The sequence below is a fragment of the Channa argus genome, chromosome 12 (genome assembly GCF_033026475.1).
Source record: "Channa argus isolate prfri chromosome 12, Channa argus male v1.0, whole genome shotgun sequence".
Classification (NCBI taxonomy): domain Eukaryota; kingdom Metazoa; phylum Chordata; class Actinopteri; order Anabantiformes; family Channidae; genus Channa; species Channa argus.
Window position 1 is genome coordinate 27,316,241 of NC_090208.1, and position 21,091 is coordinate 27,337,331.

General features: G+C 39.8%; 1 protein-coding gene across 8 annotated transcripts; it reads left to right on the top strand.

The window, feature by feature from the left end:
- Window positions 1-83: 83 nt before the first annotated feature.
- mtmr1a (myotubularin related protein 1a) lies at window positions 84-20,576 on the top strand. 8 transcript variants are annotated; one of them, XM_067524914.1, is made up of 20 exons: window positions 84-567; window positions 2,833-2,938; window positions 3,020-3,043; window positions 5,476-5,499; window positions 8,901-8,966; window positions 10,255-10,342; window positions 10,540-10,634; window positions 10,808-10,915; window positions 11,073-11,171; window positions 11,865-11,948; window positions 12,767-12,916; window positions 13,593-13,781; window positions 13,910-14,095; window positions 14,212-14,370; window positions 14,462-14,509; window positions 16,017-16,109; window positions 16,296-16,409; window positions 16,489-16,532; window positions 16,608-16,740; window positions 19,020-20,576. In XM_067524914.1, the coding sequence occupies exons 1-20, from the start codon at window positions 461-463 to the stop codon at window positions 19,179-19,181; spliced, it is 2,079 nt and encodes a 692-aa protein (XP_067381015.1). In that variant the 5' UTR covers window positions 84-460; the 3' UTR covers window positions 19,182-20,576. The 8 variants fall into 8 exon arrangements, with proteins under 8 accessions (XP_067381015.1, XP_067381016.1, XP_067381018.1 ...); XM_067524915.1 differs by lacking the exon at window positions 5,476-5,499; XM_067524917.1 differs by lacking the exon at window positions 3,020-3,043.
- The last annotated feature ends 515 nt before the right edge of the window (window positions 20,577-21,091 follow it).

The following is a 21,091-nucleotide window of genomic DNA, read 5'->3' on the forward strand; positions in this document are numbered from 1 at the left end:
ACCTCTAGAGGACACTGTTAAGCTCCGCTATATTATACACTTACTGGCAAATCTGGCATAAAGGAAGTGAATACTGAAGCATTTCTTCACTGCGAAATGTGCTATAGCAGCAATCTGAGCCTAAATCACATGTGTGTGTGGGTCTGTCAATAGCATGTTGCATGGTACATAACATAGGCTGTTAGATGTCCTGTTAGACAGTAATGTTGCTCACATCTCAAGTGTTGTACATAGGTGGAGCCATAAATTGAGAAAGAGATGCAAGTGAGAGACAATCAGGAGGAAGCACAAATAACCATCTGAGAGGAAACAACACGTTAGGCTAAAGAGGCGGATTCTTACATGCAGCGCAGAGACACTCGCTGATTGCGGATACTGGTAATAAGCTACAGTCTAATTTCATCCCCACAGCAGAGAAAACCATCGACCCCCGCTGACACACAACGTAAACAGCTGGCAGATGGAGAAACAGGCCGGGGCGGGCGGCGCGGCGGACGGAGCGGGGTCGAAAAGAAAGCCGTGGGGCTCGGCGACCAGCGGGCCATCATCCGGTGATAATCCGGAAAGGTGAGTGGACCCGATTAAACAATACGTCAAACGTGTTTGCTGTAGGATGCAACATTACCAATGTTATTTTAATAACCAGTAAATATAGGCTTCCCCATTAAAATGATAATTGTTGAGACAATCTGAGAGCCGTAACTCAACAAAAACCGTAACTTCACGAAGCGTAAACGCTATTTGACATTTGAAGTTGTAAAGTATAAGCAGAATATTTTGGTCTGGAAATGGGACTGACGGTAACGTTACAGTAGCTAACGATGCTAGTTACGTTAAATCTCCGTGCTAAATAGGAAGGAAAGACATCCGTGTCGTTGGACGAAGCCGCAGTCTACTTCAGACAGCGGAGTTATTCTAAAACCGGTAAAACAGGGCGAAGCGAGGGTGGTGTCGAGTTGCTAAGCTGCTCACCGTAACCCAGTGTCGGATAACGTTAGTGCAGACGGTGCCATCGCTAACGTTTACAGATGCTGTGGCTAAACCTGCCTTTGCACCAGCTGTTAACGTTCAGATTATTTAAGGGTAAACGTCTGGTAACATTGGTTCGTCTGCGGCTTCTATCTCTATCATTCACACTATATATTACAACTTATGCCACTGAACTTGTCTTATATTTTGTCAACATTTGAATTTGGTCTGACTTTAGAGTAGACTTTTATGTCCTAGTTGTTTGTCTCCATCACGTCCCACAGTTACCACTGCAGGCACAAACCAAGCTATGAAATCAAAGGAATTGACTGTAGACCTCCGAGACAGGATTGTATCAAAACACAGATACAGAAAGATTTTCACAGCATTGAAGGTCCAAATGAACACAGTGGCCTCCATTATCCCTAAATGGAAGACGTTTGGAACCACCAGGACTCTTCCTGGAGTGGGAAGAGTCACCAGCCAAACTGAGTGACAACTGAGAGACAAGTGCCTCAGTAAAGGATGTGACCAAGAACCTGATGGTCAATCTGAAAGAGCTCCAGCACTTCTCTGTGGAGAGAAGGGAGTCTTCCAGAAGAACAACCATCTCTGCAGCTCTCCACCAATCAGGACTGTATGGTAGAGTGGCCAGAAGGAAACCACTACTCGGTAATAAGCACATGAAAGCCCACCTGAAGGACTCTCAGACCATGAGAAACAAACTTCTCTGGTCTGGTGAAACAAAGATTGAACTCTTTGGCCTGAAAGCCAAGTGTTATGTCTGGAGGAACCCAGGCACCATGTCTACAGTAAAGCATGGTTGTGGCAGCATCAGGCTGTGGGGATGATGCGTCAGGAACTGGGAGACTAGTCGGGATCAAGAAAGATTAATGCAGCAATGTACAGAAACCTGTTCCAAAGTGCTCTGGACCTCAGACTGGGGTGACGGTGGGAGAACAATGCGAGAAACTGCCCAAAAATACATGTGCTTAGCTTGTAGCTTCATCCTCAAAAAGACTCGAGCCTGTAATTGGTGCTAAAGGTGCTTCAAGTATTCAAGTATTAAGCAAAGGTGGTGAATACTTATTTACATGTGATTTAGTTATTTTACTTTCTTTTATTTTTTTGAATCCATTTGCAAAGAATTCAAACAACATTGTCATAATGGTGTATTATTTGTAGTACTTTTAGGAAAATAGTGAATTTAATCTATTTTGAAAAAAGGTTATAACACAGCAATGTGGAAAAAGTTAAGTGCTGGGAATAGATTTTTGAATGCAGTCTACATGTTATTAATCTTTTTGACATGTTAGATCAACTCCACCCTGCTTCAACTTGACCGGATGTTTTATCAATCAGCATTATTAAATACCTAGGTGGATGTGCAGGGTCTGTGAAGCAAGACTTTGGGTTTTAAGTCCATTAGAAGACTAATCCTCATGATCACCTGAAAATGCAGGAGCATCTAAGAAGAAAATAAGAATGAAAAAAAATTCTGACAAAGACATCGCGTCCATCCATCCATCTATTATCTGTCACCGGTAATCCTACCTGGGTTGCGGGGGCGCTGGAGCCTATACCATGAGGTGAAAGATAATGCATGACACGGTAATAATTCTAAAAATTCTGAGAAGGTTGTCATGGTCCACACAAGTGTAATTTATCACAATGAGACTCCTTTGAGCAAAATCTGCTAAATTGGTGTTGTAAAAAGAATTTCCATTTGATTTCACACTGTATGTACAAACCAATCTCAATGCGGAGTTTTCAGTGCTAATGCTGTAAGTTATTCTAGAGGTGGTGGCGTAATAGCAATACGTTGGAAGACTTTGGAAGTACTGTACACTTCTCTTGTCTCAGTCCGACAGGTTCGCATGTAGAGTGGTGTAAGCAGCTGATAGCAGCCACCATCTCCAGTCAAATCTCAGGAACGGTTCCAGCAGAAATCGTCAACAGAGACAACAAGGTAACCAACACACACAGACAAACAGACACCCACTGAAACTGTTGACAGTATTCTTATCAGTTTCTGTTCTGTAACTGATAGGTTGGAAGACGACCAGAATTCATGGTAAGGCAGTAATGGCAGTGCATATGTACATTTGCTATAGTGTACTGTATACGCTTTGTGTGTTAGTATGTGACTGTTCTTGCTCTAAGCTGTTTTTGTTGAGACACTGTTCAGCTACTACCTGCTTCTGCCTGTCAGCAGCCTGCTTCCTGCAGCCACGGCTGTGGCTGGTGCACATTGATTTAGGGATGTCCTGATACAGATACCAGCATTTCCTACGGGTTCTGATACCAGTGGCTCAGTTGGTGAGAGTTGCCATAGGGTTGGTGTTCGCACCCCTGCTCTCCCTGAATGCATGTCAAAGTGTCCCTGGGTTAGACACTACACCCCCCAACAGCACATCCCCAGCCACACGGTGCTGGTCCTGACCCCGGTAGAAATTGGGGAGGGTTGCGTCAGGAAGGGCATCTGGTGTAAAAATTGTGCCAAATCAACATGCGGACAAACAATCCGCTGTAGCGACGCTGAACTCAGGGAATAAAGCCAAAAGGACCAAAATAACTTTTTATCTTCATATCCTTCTGTAGCCTATAATATGTACAGTCCATGACCTTTTATCCAGGATATCTGCTTTGGTCATAGTCCTTTTTCTTCTTTTACCCAAAAGTTGCTGTGTTTATGAAACAATGGTTAGTGCCATCTCTGTTTTAGCAGAAGAACGTGAATGTGAGAATTTCTGAAATTGTGAGTGTGGTGTTGTTTACCTCAGAACTTTATGTTGACAGGTGTGTGCTCTTTCCAGACTGTCGGGGTACAGAAATCTATGAAAGCTGTTTGGAACAGTGTTCAAGTTTGAACTGTCCAGTCAACTGTCAAGTTTTGTGGAAAAGCTAGTGTGCCCTTATTTTAAAATTGTGAAAAGAGTAAAACAAAGTTGTTGTTTTTTTACCATAATATTTAATGCAGAATTAGCTATTAGAAATTATTTTTTAGCAGAAATAAAAGTTCTTTTTAAATGAATCCATCCAGGTGAGTTTTTACATTTTTATTATTTTACTGTAACCTTTCCTTACTTCTCGCAAACATTTGTATTAGCTGTACATGCTAATACATGCAATGTTATCATGCAAGGTTAAGGGTTAAGTTTGAATTCCCTTACATATAAACTGCATTTAGAGGAATACAAATTTCTATCCCTAAACCTACTACAACAACGATGTTTATTTACTAGTACATTCAGCGAATTAATCTTTAGGTTATCCCCCACTACTATTTCGATCTAGGTCTATCGCTGTCTGTCATCATATTAATTGTGAAGTGGATTGATGAGGATTTTACTGCCCAGCAAATCATACTAGAAGCACAACAGTTTAGTAATTGTATCGGTACTTGGAAAAAACTCATGTAATCATGTAATTACTCTTGTAAACAGTGGTATCAGGACATCCCTACTCTTGTTCATTAAAAGTCAGACTTTATTCTTGATCCAGTAAATTAGTTTGAAAGTAGAAAACATCTTGAAACATCAATACAATTACTTGCACAGCTTTGACAGGGGAAGAGTTTTGTAATCCTTATCTAAATTACTCAAATCACAAGCAAGTTTGATAGTGTCTCGTAATACTAAAATAATGATAAAGTACATATATTTTATATGACAAAAAAGGCTGTGTGTTTAGCTAAATTCACTCTGACACTGCGGGCAAAAACAAAAAGGGTTGATGCTGATTGAACACTTGTTAAAAGTACCTCAAAACAGATTTGATGAGGGATTTGAAAGGATTGATAAGTGGCTCTGGAAATCAATTCAGATTTAATAAAATGCTTTCAGACATCATTCTTACAGAACAAAGAACCGTCTTAAAACAATTTCTGTGGTAAGTAGTAGTTTCATTGAAAGCTATCGATCAACTCTGTCGAATATCCAGAATAACAGGTTCTCAGCCTGTGGAATAACACATATTATCTATTAATTATTACATTTTACAAATGTAATTTTCAGAGCACTGAGCATTACATACACAATTCCATTCATATCCACTTATCAGGACTGAATTATGTTGAGATACGTCTTTAGTTGGGGAGCACTTCCTTAGAACGTGGGTATACAGGATGTCAGATGGATTGCTTTGCTGTCGCTTCCTTTTTAATAAGCATTCAGAAACACATTTGCTATGTTGTTCTGCAGCTATCATTTTGTGTTGTAGCAGGTTCCAGGTGCTCCGTGTGCGTGGATCTTTAAATCAGCATTGTTTGTTACAGTGCATTCTGTTATTGCAGCGGCAACAATAAAGAACAGCTACTTAAATGTAGGAATGTAACACCACAAAACTAAAAGTAACCTGCAGTTTGATATCAGATAATGAATATAGTGCAATTCATTTAATGTGTACCATATCTGGTGTGTGTGTGCGTGTGTGTGTGTGTGTGTGTGTGTGTGTGTGTGTGTGTGTGTGTGTGTGGCCTGTTTACTTGGCATGTTTACTCTCTAGGTGTCCAAGAGGCTGATTTCCAGGGTAAGAGCTGTAGTCTTATCAGCTTGTGTTCTGGTAAATTGTGTACATATACATTAGGAATGTTCCAATACAGATTTTTGGGTTCGATACTAATGTGATACCTTTAGTATTAAATATTAAATAAATATTTAGAATATGTAAAAGTGACTACGTAATTATAAACAATAAAAGTCTATACAAACAATCTGAAATTATGCTACCACCTCCTGGGGAGAGTAATACCATTTCTACAGTTCTGGTTTCACTGGCTGTCTATGCTGGGCTTATCCACTCGGGGTGGGAGATGACCCCATTTGCCTCCCAAATTCTGCCCGTGCACTCAGTGACGTCTGAAAGCTGAGTTACATGTGCCTCTTTCACCCACCATCATCACTGGTGCTGTCATAGCCACTGTTGCAGCTCTCTTTGCTTCCTTTTTCTTTTATTCTTCTTGTTCTTCTTTGCCGTCACAGTGACTTTTTTTTTTTTTCACCCAAGCTTTGTTGGCACGACCATATGAGAATAAATTAAATATCAGCCCTTTTGATCTGAATCGAACCTCTAACTTTAACTATAATGCTACAACCATAATATAGCATGTTAATCTGAAAGATGTTTATATAACTGAATAAAACTCAGTGTCTAAGCCGTGCTAAATGTAGCTAGCAATCAGTCTTATGCAGTGGCATAAAACTTGATTTTTGGCCCGTTGAACACCTGAAGCTGAATAATTGCAGAGCTGTTTAGAGCCTGCGGTATTCTCCAGTGTGTTCTGTGTCTAACAGAAGGCGTCCTACCAGCTGGGTGAGCCCTGAAGAGGCAATTCATTTCAGCCGCTAGTATTAGTACTTATTCTTTCCTGTCATTACCCAGATTTCATGACCATAAATGAGGGTTGGGATGTATATTGACTGGTAAATTGAGAGCCCTGCGTTGTAGCTTAGCTCGCTGTTAACCACAGTGGTTCTGCCCAGACCTGTCAGTCTCACGATCCAATTAACCTCAATTGTGAACAAGATACCTAACTGTTTATTCTATCTGCTTTACACTCGGCTGTAAATCCTCCAAGTGTTTGCTGAAGGTTATGGTCTGATATGGCCCAACAGAACCACATCATTTGCAAAAAGCAGAGAAAAAGCAGGGATTTTGAGGTCCCTGGACCAGACACTCCCATAATAATTCCCCCAAACTCCCCCCCTTCCAAGGGACAAGGTCATAAACATTCCCAGAGGCTACAAAACACATGTAGACTAGATGGATTTACTCACATGATCCCTCCAGTAGTCTTGCAAGGGTTAAGAATGAATCCACTATTCCATGGCCAGGCAGAATCAGCATTGTTGTGGGTCTGAGGTTCAACAATCAATTGAACGCTCCATTGCAGCAACCTGGCAGAGGTTTTTTGAAGGAGGCTTAGTAGCGTAATACCATGATTTTTGGAGCACACACACCAGTCCTTTATTTTAATATGGGGATCACCACACCAGTTTGTCAGTTCACAGGAACTGTCCTTCGTGCCACACTGAACATCAAGACACCCCAACAATGTCCAGACCCTTTAGCATCTCAGGGTGAATCTAATCCACTTCTTGCACCTTGCTGCTAAGGAGCTCTTTAGCTGCCTCAGAGACCTCCACCAGCAATATAGATAACGCTTCTCTCACATGTACAGATTCTGACTCTTCCTCAGGGGGAATGTGGGTTTGTTTCAGGAGTTCCTCAGAGTGTTCCTTCCACAATATTCGCTGCCCGGGTCAGCAGTCCTTTTACCTTGCTGAGAACGGCCTGGGCCAAGCCCTGCTGTTGTGTGTCTTCCGTTTAGTGCATAGGCACAAACAACAGCTAGAGCCTTCAGCGACTTTGAGTGGCACTGAGGTGACCTTCTCTTTCCCCAGGGAATACTCCACCACAGCACCACTCAGCCAGGGTCTTGTTAGTTTCCCCACACCTGACAAGGCCTCTCACTCTGGGCAACTCCAGAAAAGAAGAAAAGAGAGTCCAACCCCCTCTGAAGTTTCGTTCCAAAGTCAGTGCCATGCGTTGGGGTAGGCCCAACTACATATATATCAAGTTGGTATCGCTCAACTTCCTGCACCAGCTCTTGCTTCTTCCCTGACAGAGAAGTAACATTCCACATTCCTAGTACTAGTTTAGAAATACTGGCCAACAGATGCTCTCTAACAAACTTATTATATACACCGATCTGCCATAACATTATGACCACCTGTGCAATTTAATAGAATTCAATAAACTGGCTCTGCTATTAACTTTACCTTTACAAGGTTATAATTTCTCAGTTTTTAGGTTGAAACTGTCAGAAAAGTGATCATTCTACTATGTGTTTATTATTGAAGTGGGTGGTGGAGTTGTAATGGAGTAAATTACAAAGTGGGCGAGTGAGTGAGTATATTTCATGAGTGAGGTGGCCCAAACATTAGAACCAGCTCTTCTTATAAATATATTAGTCTTGTAGAATAATCAGGCTCTTAAGATGTCTTCAGTATCAGAGTAGTTCAGTAACCGCTCAATACTACTCAAACTCAAACAGAACTGTTGATAGATTATTCGGTGGACTTGTCTTTTAAAAGGTCAACAAATCGGCTATAAACTTAGCCTCACTTTAGGCTATAAATGATGTCATTGTCGTCTAAAATAGCGACAAATTAATAACTGCTATAACATTTCGACATATCCTGATCTCCTGAACATTAAATGTTAAGTGTTCACTCGTGTGATGAAAAACAGGAAGTGTTGTCCTGCCATAGATACAGAAAGTTGTTATCTTCAACTTGGCCTCATTTTATGAGAAACATAACTCGAGATCTACATACGAGATCTGTAGTTCTGTGACTCGTAGTTTTGAGATAAGGTCTCTAATTTAGTTTTTTCTTTGGTGACTGCAATGCACCGCCATATCCTTTAACAAGACACTGAACCCGACTTAGTTGCTCCTGGTAAAGTTAGGCCAGCTGCATAGCAGCTCCCCCAATGGTTTGGGAGTGTGAATGAGAAGCAGTGTAAAGTGCTTTGGGTACCAATAAGGTAAAATAGCGTTGTATAAGTGCAAACCTGCAGTGGTGTGTCTAAGGAAAAGTCAATTTGCATGTAATGTGCAGGGATGAATTAATAAAAGTGGAGCTTTAAGTACATTTTGTTATGTTATTATGTATTATAGTTGCTACTCCTATATTTTCTCTCTCTCTCTCTCTCTCTCTCTCTCTCTCTCTCTACACACACACACACACATCATAGTATATTAGTTTTTTGGGGGCCCTTAAATTTGGGGTCCCCAGGTAATTACCTATTTGCCTAATAGCAAAGTATTCAAAATACACAACACAGCCTGTTACTTTTTAATGGCTCTTTTTTTCTCTCCATTACATTTCTCTTACTTTCTCCATGCTGGACCTTCCTTGCTGCAGGATGTAGAGGATAAAGGGCTTTGTTACCGTTGGGAAAGTGATTCTGAGAATCCCCCCAATGCTTTGGCAAGTCTTTCACTGTCTGTTCTTTTCCCTGTTTGTTTCCTCATCATGCCTCATCCTGCTCTTCTTCTCTTTCTGCTTCCTTCACTACAAGTTCCTCAACATAAAAGAACTAAATAAGATGGAGTTCTTTTTTTCTTCAAGCCAGTTATGCTGCTATAGCAACATCATTCATTTTTCCTACTCCATATTCCAAATATGACATTTATTTACTTCATGCTGTCAAGTCAGTATCATCATCGTGTAAGCTGTTTAATTAGGTCAGCACTAGCTTGTAGTGCATTTTTGCATTGCTGTGTTAAGATCAGGCTTTTTTTTTTCTCTTGTTATCCTCCGAACCAACTTAATTAGTTCCTGAGTCACCTGTGTCTTAAGACATGCAACATCCATTACCCAGCATGTAGATCCTGCTTAGCCACACTTTGCAAAGCTAATTTCTCAAAAGATGATTACTACAATTGACGGGCAGAGCTATCAAAGTTCTAAAAAGATTTATACAGTTCTGCAATGAGTATGAGCAGCTCAAGGACAGTATACAGTAACTGTGACATTTGTTAATTTTTATAAAAACTTACGTGCATGCAAAAATAGGCTTAAATGTAAAGTTAAAATATATATCTTCAGTATAGGCCATATAATATGAATTCCTCCTATACGTCACAGACCATCATAACATGAATAGTAAGATGACAAGAGTTACTACTAGATCGTATTACTCCACCACAGCTCAATAAGGAAGTACTACCAGAGAAAACAAATAGGGGAAATTTGCTGCATTCTGCATGGAAAGCTTCTGAGGACAGTGTAAAAACTGTCTATTTTCGTGTAGATATGGGTACATCAACATTGTTTCTAAACCAACTGCAGATGTCTTGGACCATTACTTTAAAGAAAATGTAAGGACATCATCATGATTTCCACAGTTCATATAGGGAACATGGTTGTGTATGGATACCCTGATTGTAAAGCCTATTGGCATGTATAAGTTAGAGACATGTATTTCTTCCATGTTTAGAGTGAACACTGTCCTACTGAGTATTTGGGTTTATATGTATGAGTTGTTGCAGAACACACACAAAGACGCATACATTTAGACAACCAGTTATTTAGTTTTGTTATTTTAAGAAGCGGTGTAAAGCTCTTTGAGTATGAATAGTTAGAAAAGCGCCATGTATGTGCAGACCATTTACCAAATTTTTAAAAATTAAGTAAAATAAGGACTATGTTAAGTGTCAGTTATCCAGGCCTGGTTAGGGTTGGGGTCCTGCTGACTGCTCTTTGTTCTATACAGAACATTCCAGCTTTGAGATATGGAGCACAGGTCAAAATGGTTCAGAATCAGGATCCTCTGCTACCAGGAGAGACTATACAGACTACAGGTATGTTCAGACTTTCTGTCCATAGTCATTGTGTGTAATATGATGCTACACACAGTAAGTTTCTCTTTTAAATACACTTGTTTTTTAATACATCACAGTCACATGATATTGATACACCCCAATGAATCCAACTGTCAATTCTTTGTTCCGATTTTGTGTACGTGTGGTTGTGTGTGCATGTGCATACTGATGTGCAGTCAAGGATGTGATGTACATCTGTCCATTCAGTGGTTTGGTTAATGGGACTTTGACCATCACAGACTACAAGCTCTACTTCACAAGTGTGGAAAGGGTAATACAAATCTCATTTATTTTTTACTAATCACTAAATTGCACAGTGTACAGTAAATTAATATTACAATTGCTGATTGCGTTATGTAAGTTAGCTTATCAGGTCAGCACTACCTAGGCTGCCTAGTAGTGTGTTTTTTTCATTAGTGTGTTAATGCCAGTCTGTACATGCAGGAATCTCCATACATTCTTGATGTGAACTTGGGAGTCATCAGCAGACTGGAGACCATTAGTGTTTTTAATCAAGGAGAGAACACGAAAGGCCTTGAGCTGGTCTGCAAGGTACTGTACAACCTACACACACACACACACACAACACTTATTTCTGATGCATATTGGTTAATTGAAAGAGTATTGTTGACATTTTCATTTTCATTTCATGTATGGCAACTTGTATTACATTTTAAAACCTTCCTCTGATTTTTTTTTCTTCCATTAGGACATGAGGAGTCCCAGGTTTGCCTATAAGTCAGAAGAAAGCCATCCTGATGTTCTGAAGGTTCTGGCCAAACATGCCTTCCCACTCTCCCACAACCTGGTCAGTTCCATTCAAAACTGATTTCTGATTAATAATTTTCTCTGGGTTGATTGAGGCTTCGATTGTGGACCTACTGTAGAGAAGCAAACCATGTAGCATCTAGCCACTGACGGCTTTAAAGCTAGAATTCTCAAACTGGGAGAAAGTGATTTAACAGTGTGGGGCAATAAATATCTTTTGTGTTACAGTAGTAGTAGTTTTGACACTAATTAGTTGTTATTTTTAGGCTCGGTTTTGCAATTTTCCTGGCACCAAACAAACTGCTTTATGGAGTATGGCACAGTGCAATTTTAGTGCATGTTTTGGATCAAAATAGCATTTACAATAAAACCTGCTCAGATCCCTTCTTATCACAACTTGCAGTGCAATTTCCATACTAGCGTGCACGGACACAGAGCATCCAAAAACAAAAAAAGCTTTTTCACTAACGTTTACATACACTCATCATGGGCAAAAATGTCATGGCAATATTGAGCCACCATATATCTTAAATACACAAAAACAACAATAATCTGCTGCACAGAGTTTAATTTGTTGTTGTGGTTTAATTCAGGGGTGCTGAAAGTTCCAAAATGTTAATACAGAACAAAACACACTGACAAGGGGTCATTTTGTGTGGGATACGTTTAAAAACATAATCCATAAGTTAGTTGTTTATTATTCGTATTTGCATTGTGTGTCATCCTTTGGCAGCCTCAGTTCGCCTTTCTGTACGAAGAGCAGTTTCCTGTGGATGGCTGGAAGGTGTACGACCCATCAGCAGAGTACAGGCGTCAGGTAAGCACCTGGAAGACTCTTAATGGGAAACGTGTACAGGAAGTGTTAATTTTCATTTGTTGTATGAATGAACACATTATTTTAGATAAATGAGAGAAACGAGTAGCAGCAGAAGGGTGAGTGTGATTTCACTCTGCTTATAAAGTCTAGAAAATAGCAATATTGTAGGAAATATATGTTCTATCTTGGCCATTATAGCTTAAGTTTAAAAAAACAACAACAACAGCAACTGTGCATGCTGCCATCACGGTTCAAGTGGGAAGGGAGAGGTGAAGGGGTTATGTTACAATCAGACACTCACAACTCAGAGATGGAGACGTTGTAACAAAATGAAATGTCAGGTCATATTACAAAGCTATTAGCAATTTAACTAAGTGATCTAAATAAATTAGTCACTATTAACCATTTAAAATCAACTCACTACCAAAAATATTCTGTTAGCTTTCTCAAAAACCTTTTCTATATTTATCCCTACACGCACAATAGTCTCCAAAATCAAATATTTTGTCTTAATTTGTGAGGGGCTAAGGATTTAGCTGAAAACAGCTCAAGGTGGATCAAGGTGGCAAGAGGCAAACTCTTTTATTAGGAACAATGGCTAAAGTGACATCTTTCAAAAGAATGGTTCCATCCCTCCAGTTTAGTTCCAGTGACTTGGAGAAACCGATGCAATGGGGCATGTTCTGTTCTGGTGGCACGTGGTGGTCCAGCACATTCCTAAGAAACTTTTTTTTTTTTTTTCTAATTTGTCTCTACAGGTCAAAGATATTCTTCTTCAGACGAATGGTTTCTCATTGTGCTTGAATGTGTTTTGACAGGGTCTCCCTAATGAGAGCTGGACCATCAGTAAGATTAACAGCAACTATGATCTGTGTGACACCTATCCCTCCATCCTGGTCGTCCCCACCAACATCACGGATGAAGACATCAAACGAGTGGCTTTGTTCAGAGCCAAGCACCGTATACCGGTGAGTCTGAGAGCCCACTCTCTACTGACAGAGCTGAGAATACTCTTAATTTTTGAGTTTGGAAACATCCCACTCATACATACTTCGGTCAACATTTTGTGTCTCTATGTTGGCCCTGAGATACTGTACATGGTTAGCACCTCTTTTTTCTAGACATAGGCTTAACCACAGTTTAAGTGTGAGCAGTGGAACCAGGAACTTCAACCTTATCTTCTGATCACACATTTGCTAACACTGATAAGCCTAAGGGCCTTTAAAGGTCACTGTGTATATCTGTAACGGAAAAACATTTCTTCCTATGCAGCAAATTAACATAAATATCATGTCTCCGATTTTCCATCACAGTCTTGACTATAAATCATTAAAATCTTGCCTTTGTTTTCCTTGATCATAAAAGCAATAACAGTAAAGATGGGTCTTGTTTAATAAACTATCAAGGTATTATCTACAGAGGTTTTCTTCTCCAGGTCTAAAAATGAATGTATAAACTTCAACATCAAGTGTATCAATGAGGAAATAATGTGTCTTCAGAACCAGCAAGAGAGAGAAGACAGTTTGAAGTTATCTGTGTTACTGCTACTAAAAGCCCAGAGTTTCCCTCAACTCAGCATAAACAAATGTTTTCACTTCTTGAAATACCACCCAGGCCTTGAATTAGTCCTTTTTTTTCTTGTAGGTCTTATCTTGGATCCACCCAGAGACTCAGGCCACTATTGTACGCTGCAGCCAGCCGTTAGTTGGACCTACAGACCGTCGCTGTAAAGAGGATGAGCGCTTCCTCCAACTTATCATGGATGCCAATGCCCAATCCCATAAGCTCTCAATCTTTGATGCCCGGCAAAACAGCGTGGCAGACACTAACAAGGTACATGTTTAAACAGGAAAACCCACACATTTGTTACTGGTGTTTTTTTAACCTCCCTTCTTGCCTTCTCATTAAATGTTGGGTCATTGTTATTCTCTGGCCCCCTCCATCTCTGCTGCCACATGCAGGCCAAGGATGGAGGATATGAAAATGAAAATTTCTACCCAAATGTGGAATTAAACTTCCTGGAAATTCCTAACATCCATGTGATGAGGGAGTCTCTGAGGAAGATGAAGGATGTGGTTTATCCCACCATAGATGAAGCCCATTGGCATTCGGCTATTGACCAGACTCACTGGTTGGAGTACATACGGGTAAATGACGATTCTTTATTACTACAATGAAAGTACAGTAAATATTAAAGTGCAAAGGACATATGATTCCTGTGTGTGTTTTTTTTTATATAGTACTGGCAATATTTTGTGTGTAGCTGTTATTAGCAGGAGCAGCGAAGATAGCTGATAGGCTGGAGTCTGGGAAAACGTCAGTAGTGGTTCACTGCAGTGATGGCTGGGACAGAACCGCTCAGCTCACCTCTCTGGCCATGCTGATGCTGGACAACTACTACCGGACACTCAGAGGATTCCAGGTTGCACGTTACATCCTGGTATCAACATAGTGCTGTAATTTTCATTTGTTCACCATTACAATTTTCCCAATTTGTGTGTTTGTGTTCATAGGTTCTAGTGGAGAAGGAGTGGATTGCTTTTGGACACAAGTTTGCTGCGGTAAGGAACCGGGCTTTCTGATTCTTCTAGTGTTTATAACCTTTTCTCCAGTTTGTTAGTTAGAAAACATTCAACAACAAGAAACAACAGTGATCAAAATGTATTCTTATTATTCTTATTCATTCTTTACTATCTTGTATTATTCCCAGCGCTTATGTTTTTCCACATTTTGTTATGTTACAGCCTTATTCCAAAAGATTTAGTTCATTATTTTCATAAACATTCTACAAACAATTCCCCATAATGGAACAGGAAAGACGTTTAGTCGAAATCTTTGCAAATTTATTACAAATAAAGGAACAAAAAAATCAGATGTAGATAAGTTGTACACAGATGTACACTCAATATTGGCCTCTTGTACTTAGTATTTCCACTGATCAGTCTTTAGACGGTTATACAAATTCATCGGAGTCACCACAAACAAAGCCACGAAGTCCAAAGAATCGACTGTAGAACTGCGAGACCGGATTGCATTGAGGCAAATATCTGGGGACGGGTACAGAAAATTTCTGCAGCATTGAAGGTCCCAATTAGCACAGTGGCCTACATCCACCTTAAATGGAAGAAGTTTCGAACCACCAGGACTCTTCCTAGAGCGGGCCGGCCAGCCAAACTGAGCAATCGGGAGAGAAGGGCCTTAGCCAGGGGGGTGAACGAAAACCTGACGGTCGCTCTAAAAGCGCTCCAGAGTTTCGCTGTGGACAGAGGAGAACAACCATCTCTGCAGCTTCAGTTTCAAGTCTTTGGCTTGAATTTCTAGTGTCATGTCTGGAGGAACCCAGGCACCACTCACCCACCTGGCCAATACCATCCCTACAGTAAAGCATGGTGGTAGCATGGGGTATTGTTAGTAGAACTTTGAGGGAATACTTTCTGGATGCTGATCATAAGGTGAAGTGATTTTATCTGAGTTGCATACAGATAAAATGTGCTTAAGCTTATAACACACAATCAATTGTAATCTGTTGTGTATTTTCTGATGCATTAAACATTTAAAGTGCTGGTCAAAAAAGTATGCAAACCCTTGGATATAAGTACTAGTTGGCCTTCCTGTAACCGTAGACCAGACCTGCACAATGTTTAAGACGAGTTTTGGACCTTTGTTCCTCCTTCAGCTTAGACACTTGTATGTATGTGTGTATGGTGTGAAATACTCTATGAACTAATTTTACTGTCCCTTTGTTGGATTGAGAGTTGTTATTTTTATTATCTTAGCTGCGACATCCTGTCTCAACACTGCAGTTGAATATCTAACATTACCAAGAATTCTTCCTCTCCAAATAGTTATGATGTAAACATACATTTTCACAAACTAATGATTAAATTAAAGCATAAACTGAATACAAGGAGCAAACGCTTTGAAGAAGATTCCACCCAGTGTCCACACGGCCAGTACTGTATCTGATCAAATAAATTAGCGTGATGAATACAGTTAAATTGCAGCTGGTGCCATCTGTGGTAATTTAGCACCAAACTGAAACCTGAAATCTGTTTTCCTTTGTTGTAGCGTGTGGGACATGGAGATGAGAACCATGCTAATTCTGAGCGCTCACCTCTCTTTGTCCAGTTCATTGATTGTGTTTGGCAGATGACTCGACAGGTCAGACTCCCATCAGGCTTTGTATACTATACTATACTTTATATACTGACCCAAGATCATTGATAACCATTTTCTTGCAGCACTCTAGTAGTAGATACTGTATATGTTAATCATCTGTTTATTAGTATGAGCCTATTTATGCAACCTGTTCTTCACCTGTAATCACTTCTCTTATTCGGACTGCAGTTCCCAGCAGCCTTTGAGTTCAACGAGCTCTTCCTGATCACGGTGCTGGACCACCTTTACAGCTGTCTGTTTGGTACTTTCCTTTATAACAGTGAAGAGGAAAGAACAAAAAAGGTATATAACTTACCTATGTGCACAGAGACGCATTAACCCTCATTACTGAAGAGCCTTATAACGCTTCTGTCCTGTGCAGGAGGTGCAGACCAAGACGGTGTCCCTGTGGTCTTATGTTAACAGGTTAGTTGGCACCTTGTTGACATGAGTGAGTGGAGTGAACGGCTTCTCTTACTGTGCAATGTTGTCCCCTACCAGCCAGCCTGAGGATTTCACCAACCCCTTCTTCGTCAACTACGAGAACCATGTTCTGTATCCACTGGTTTCCTCCAGACACCTGGAGCTGTGGACCAGTTACTATGCCCGCTGGAACCCACGCATGAGACCACAGGTAAAGTAATAAAGTGTAATTATAAAACCAAAGAAGGAAAAAAAAAAATCAGTCCCTGCAGGATTTTATCGGTGGAATAGGATTTCATGGGGGGATTGTCTCAGCCTATTATGCCTGATTTTATAAAAAAAAATGTACATGTTACAGTATTTCTACAATATGCATTTTTTTGCAGTGAAATTGTAGAAAGAAAGAAAGTTATGCCATATTATTATGACATTTTCATTTAAAATTTGAATCTATTCCATTTATTTTATACACATTTTCAAGTTTTACATTAGAAAACCTGAGTAAAAAATCCAGAAATTAGAAGTTGACCTATAAGTTTTTACACTAGAAAAGTTGGTGGACGTACATGAAAGTCATGTCTCATGGTTTAAGCTCAACTTATGTTGAACTCTTCTCACAGTATTTCAAGAAACATAGACATTCAGATCACATTTCCAACTTTTTGTGGACATGACTTGAACTCTTGTTGTGACCTCTTGTTTAATGGCACTGACTGAAAAATTTGTTCCACCGGCTGTTTGTTTTCAACCAAAATTATTCCTGGAATCCGATTAAAATCTGGATGATTTCGACTTTCATGCTACTTGTAATGTACAGTATTGTTCGAAATAATAGCAGTACAATGTAACTAACCAGAATAATCCAGGTTTTTAGTATATTTTTTATTACTACATAGCAAACAAGTTACCAGCAGGTGCAGTAGATTCTCAGAAAACAAACAAGACCCAGCATTCATGATATGCAGCTTGTAAGTCTGTGCAATTGGGAAATTAGTTGAAAGGGGTGTGTTCAAAAAAATAGCAGTGTCTGCCGTTGACTGTACAAACTCAACACTATTTTGTACAATGTTTGTGTTTCTAGGATTTAGCATCCTGTGAATCACTAAACTAATATTTAGTTGTATGACCACAGTTTTTTAAAGCTGCTTCACACCTGTGTGGCACGAAGTCAACCAACTTGTTGCACCTCTCAGCTGTTATTTCACTCCATGATTCTTTAACAACATTCCACAATTCATTTACATTTTCTTGGTTTTGCTTCAAAAACAGCATTTTTGATATCACCCCACATTTCGATGGGATTAAGGTCCAAGTATTGGACTGGCATCTCCATAACATTCATTTTGTTGGTTTGGAACCAGGACTTTGCTCGTTTACTAGTGCGTTTGGGGTCATTGTCTTGTTGAAACAACCATTTCAAGGACATGACCTCTTTAAGTATTTTGACATATGCAAACTGATCCATGATCCCTGGTATGTGATAAATAGGCCCAACACCATAGTAGGAGAAACATGCCCACATCATGATGCTTGGACCACCAGGCTTCACTGTCTTCACTGTTTACTGTGGCTTGAATTCAGAGTTTGGGGGTCGTCTCACAAACTGTCTGTGGCCCTTGGACCCAAAAAGAACAATTTTACTCTCATCAGTCCATAAAATGTTCCTCCATTTCTCTTTAGGCCAGTTGATGTGTTCTTTGGCAGATTGTAACCTGTTCTGCACATGGTTTTTTTTAACAGAGGGACTTTGTGGAGGATTCTTGAAAATAGATTAGCTTCACACAGACGTCTTCTAACTGTCACAGTACTTACAGGTAACTCCAGACTCTTTGATCATCCTGGAGCTGATCATTATCTGAACCTTTGCCATTCAGGTTATTCTTCCATCCATCTTGATGGTTGTCTTCCGTTTTCTTCCACGTCTCTCCTGTTTTGCTCATTTTAGCTGAACAGCCTATTTTGCACCTCTTTATAGGTTTTCCCATCTCCAATCAACTGTTTAATCAAAGTACGCCGTTCTTCTTCACTCATACACCAGTGGGGGAGCTGCTACGCAGCTGGCCAACACTCACTAAGTTGGGGTTCAGTGTCTTGCTCAAGGACACTTCGACATATGAAGTGAAGTTCAATCCCCGGAGGAGCCGGCAATTGAACCAACAACTGTGAGATTGGTGGACAACCGCTCTACCTTCCTGCACCTTAGTACTGCACAGACCTCAGTGATTGAAGGCCACACTGCTATTTTTTTGAACACACCCCTTTCAACTAATTTCCCAATTGCACAGACTTACAAGCTGCATATCATGAATGCTGGGTCTTGTTTGTTTTCTAAAAATCTACTGCACCTACTGGTAACTTGTCTGCTATGTAGCAATAAAAATATACTTATTATACTGGATTATTCTGGTTTCTCACATTGTACTGCTATTATTTTGAACAATACTGTATGTACAAAAGAAGTGTATTGTTATTGTGTCATGTGTGTTTCAGGTGCCTGTGCACCAGACTCTGAAGGAGCTGCTGATCCTGAGAGCAGAGCTGCAAAGGAGGGTGGAGGAGCTGCAAAAAGAGGCCTTCTCCCAGGCTCTGTCCTCCTCTGAACACTCCTCCCCTTCACATACCACCGGAACTCCACTGCACACTGTTGTCTGACACACAGTCTCAAAGTCAAACACATCACTTGCTGCCACTCACATACAGTTACATGTCTTAGGCCAGTTACTAAAAGTACTGAAAATAACAGTGTTTACAATATGATGGGTTCTTACATCAATTCTGAACATTCCTAAATCTGTGCAAAAAAATGTAGGAAAGTAATTTATTTTTTCACAAGTATTCGAAAATAGCCTGATATAGCCAGCAGTTATTATTTTTATTAAAACTACAGCCTGCAACTTATGGTAGCGCTAACGTTGTTTTTACTCCTCTACACAGCCTTAAAGGTCGTCATAATTATAGTTACATTTCAATTAACAAGAAGCCACACACTTGGCAAAGACCTCTGCAGAGCTGCCAGTGCTGTTCTCTGTCAAAGGAGACTTTCTACTCTCCAAACTAAGTTAAGTAATGAAGCACATTTCTTTAAAAGAAATATGACAGAGGTTGTACACTGTAGCTTTAATGACTGATTACAACCAGCTCTCCAGTATTATGTATTCAGACTTGATCCTCAGCCCAGTAAATTTACATCAGCAGATATTTTTATTTTTGCAGAACAAAATGTTTCATTATGTCTCAGGGCTGTGTTATTCATGACAGGTTGCAAATAATTGCTTGTATTCAGACAAACTGACTGCACGTTTCCTCGTACTTTGTCAGTGGTAAAATGAACAGTGATCTTTTTGTATGACCAGAATGGTGTATTTAAACAAGTGCTTTCCCCTCTTCACTGCCTGAAAAGTACGTCTTCTTTTATTTATGTACAGAAACTGTTTGTTTGAGTGTGAACCACATGCTCAGGAGTAATTTTGTGTCAGTGCCAACCACTGTGTCCTTTGTTTGCAGTGTAACTTCTAACTTCCCCTTTGCAAGTTTAAGTGCGAATCTTGTCGTTTTTTTATTATCTGTTAAAACACAAACCTTCAAATAAGCTGCAAGCACTTCTGATATTCCATTTAAAAAAAATAAATAAAAACTCCAGACACATTCTTGTCTTTTTTAAAACTTTATTTTGTCATATTACTAACATTTTTCCATTTATCAAAAAAAGCAGACTATTACACGTCTAACAATGGACACTGCCTAACATCCACTTGTCAGACACGAAGCTCAATGTACATATGCAGTATGTATAGGGAAAAGCATGCGTCAAACGGTTGTACGAAAGCAGTACACTGGATAAGTGTGTGTTGTATGTGGCAGTTGTATGTGTGCAATTCTAGCCCTCAAACATCATTTAATTGATATCTTTTTGTTTTTGTCACATGAAACAAGACATGACTGTTGGTTTTCCCCAGAAACTTAGTTACTCAGAAAGTGAGGCTTTGGGCTGGTTGTGCAAAATACAGCACACAGAAGAGAGAGGACAGGAAGTGGCAGCATGTTTAACAGGTCACACAAGCTGTCAGAAAAACTCAGGTAGAGCTGCTATATACTGCAGATTCCAAACAGTGCTCGGACAACAAGAAGACATTTGTTATCCAATATAATTAAATCTGTTAAGCATAGGTTCCCTGGCTGTGAAAGAACATCTATCAGCCAATTATTCTTTATCCAGTCACGTAATTATGTCATTCAAAATTTCCTATCCAGGACTAAACTGCATTTGAAGAACAATGGTAGCTGGAGTTTATTCCAGCTTGATAACATGATTTATAGCTTTTTTTTTAAATCATAAATTCTATAATTCAGTGGCTTGCAAATTTTGGTCAAATCTAAACATGGTTGTGTTTGTATTCTCCATACAATTCCAGATGCTTACTCTCCTCTTTCTCCTTGCTGTGACAGTGCTGCTTTAAAGCAACGTATGTGGTTGAAACAAACACTGAGATCTCTCTCTGACACGGGCATTTTAAAGCACATTTTCTAAACCATCTCTCATTGTGCGCCAGCACCACCAAACA